General features: G+C 61.5%; 1 protein-coding gene across 1 annotated transcript in view; it reads right to left on the reverse strand.

Moving 5' to 3' along the window:
* Window positions 1-268, reverse strand: part of LOC105451946 (putative nuclease HARBI1) — a 4,196-nt gene extending 3,928 nt beyond the window's left edge. The window contains exon 1 of the mRNA XM_011692679.1: window positions 69-268. Within this exon, the coding sequence (XP_011690981.1) occupies window positions 69-268 (200 nt within the window). The remainder of the gene's footprint in view (window positions 1-68) is intronic.
* Between the last annotated feature and the right edge of the window lie 311 nt (window positions 269-579).

The following is a 579-nucleotide window of genomic DNA, read 5'->3' on the forward strand; positions in this document are numbered from 1 at the left end:
CGCGGATGAGCTGAGCAGCTTGGTGCGCCGCTTCTGGGAGCAGGAGGAGGCCCCTCTTGCCCCTCTACCACTTTCGCCTGATGATCAGGAGTGCGAGGCGCACTTCGCCCGCACGCATTCTCGGGACGCTACTGGCCGCTACCAGGTGCGCCTTCCTCTCCGGCCAGGTGCCCCGGATCTTTCCGCAACGCGCCGTGCGGCCGCCCGATTGTTGAGCGTGATGGAACGCCGCTTTTCTCGCGACCCGGACTTCCGCGATCGCTATCATCGGTTCATGGTCGAATATCGCGAGCTAGGCCACATGTCGATCGCCTATCCTCTTGAAGCTGTAACGCCTGGGCGGGTATGCTACCTACCCCACCATGGCGTCATGAAGGGAGAGGGCAGTGGCGCGAAGATACGAGTAGTCTTCAATGGCTCATCCCGGGTGCTTTCCGACACTTCGTTGAATGCCTGGCTGCTCGCGGGGCCGAACTTGCTGCCTGCTCTTGCTGACGTCCTCACCCGCTGGCACTTGCACCGATACGTGTTAGCCACCGATATTGAGAAGATGTATCGGCAGATCCTGGTGCACCCGGA

The sequence above is a fragment of the Wasmannia auropunctata genome, unplaced genomic scaffold (genome assembly GCF_000956235.1).
Source record: "Wasmannia auropunctata unplaced genomic scaffold, wasmannia.A_1.0 LD336040.1, whole genome shotgun sequence".
Lineage (NCBI taxonomy): Eukaryota > Metazoa > Arthropoda > Insecta > Hymenoptera > Formicidae > Wasmannia > Wasmannia auropunctata.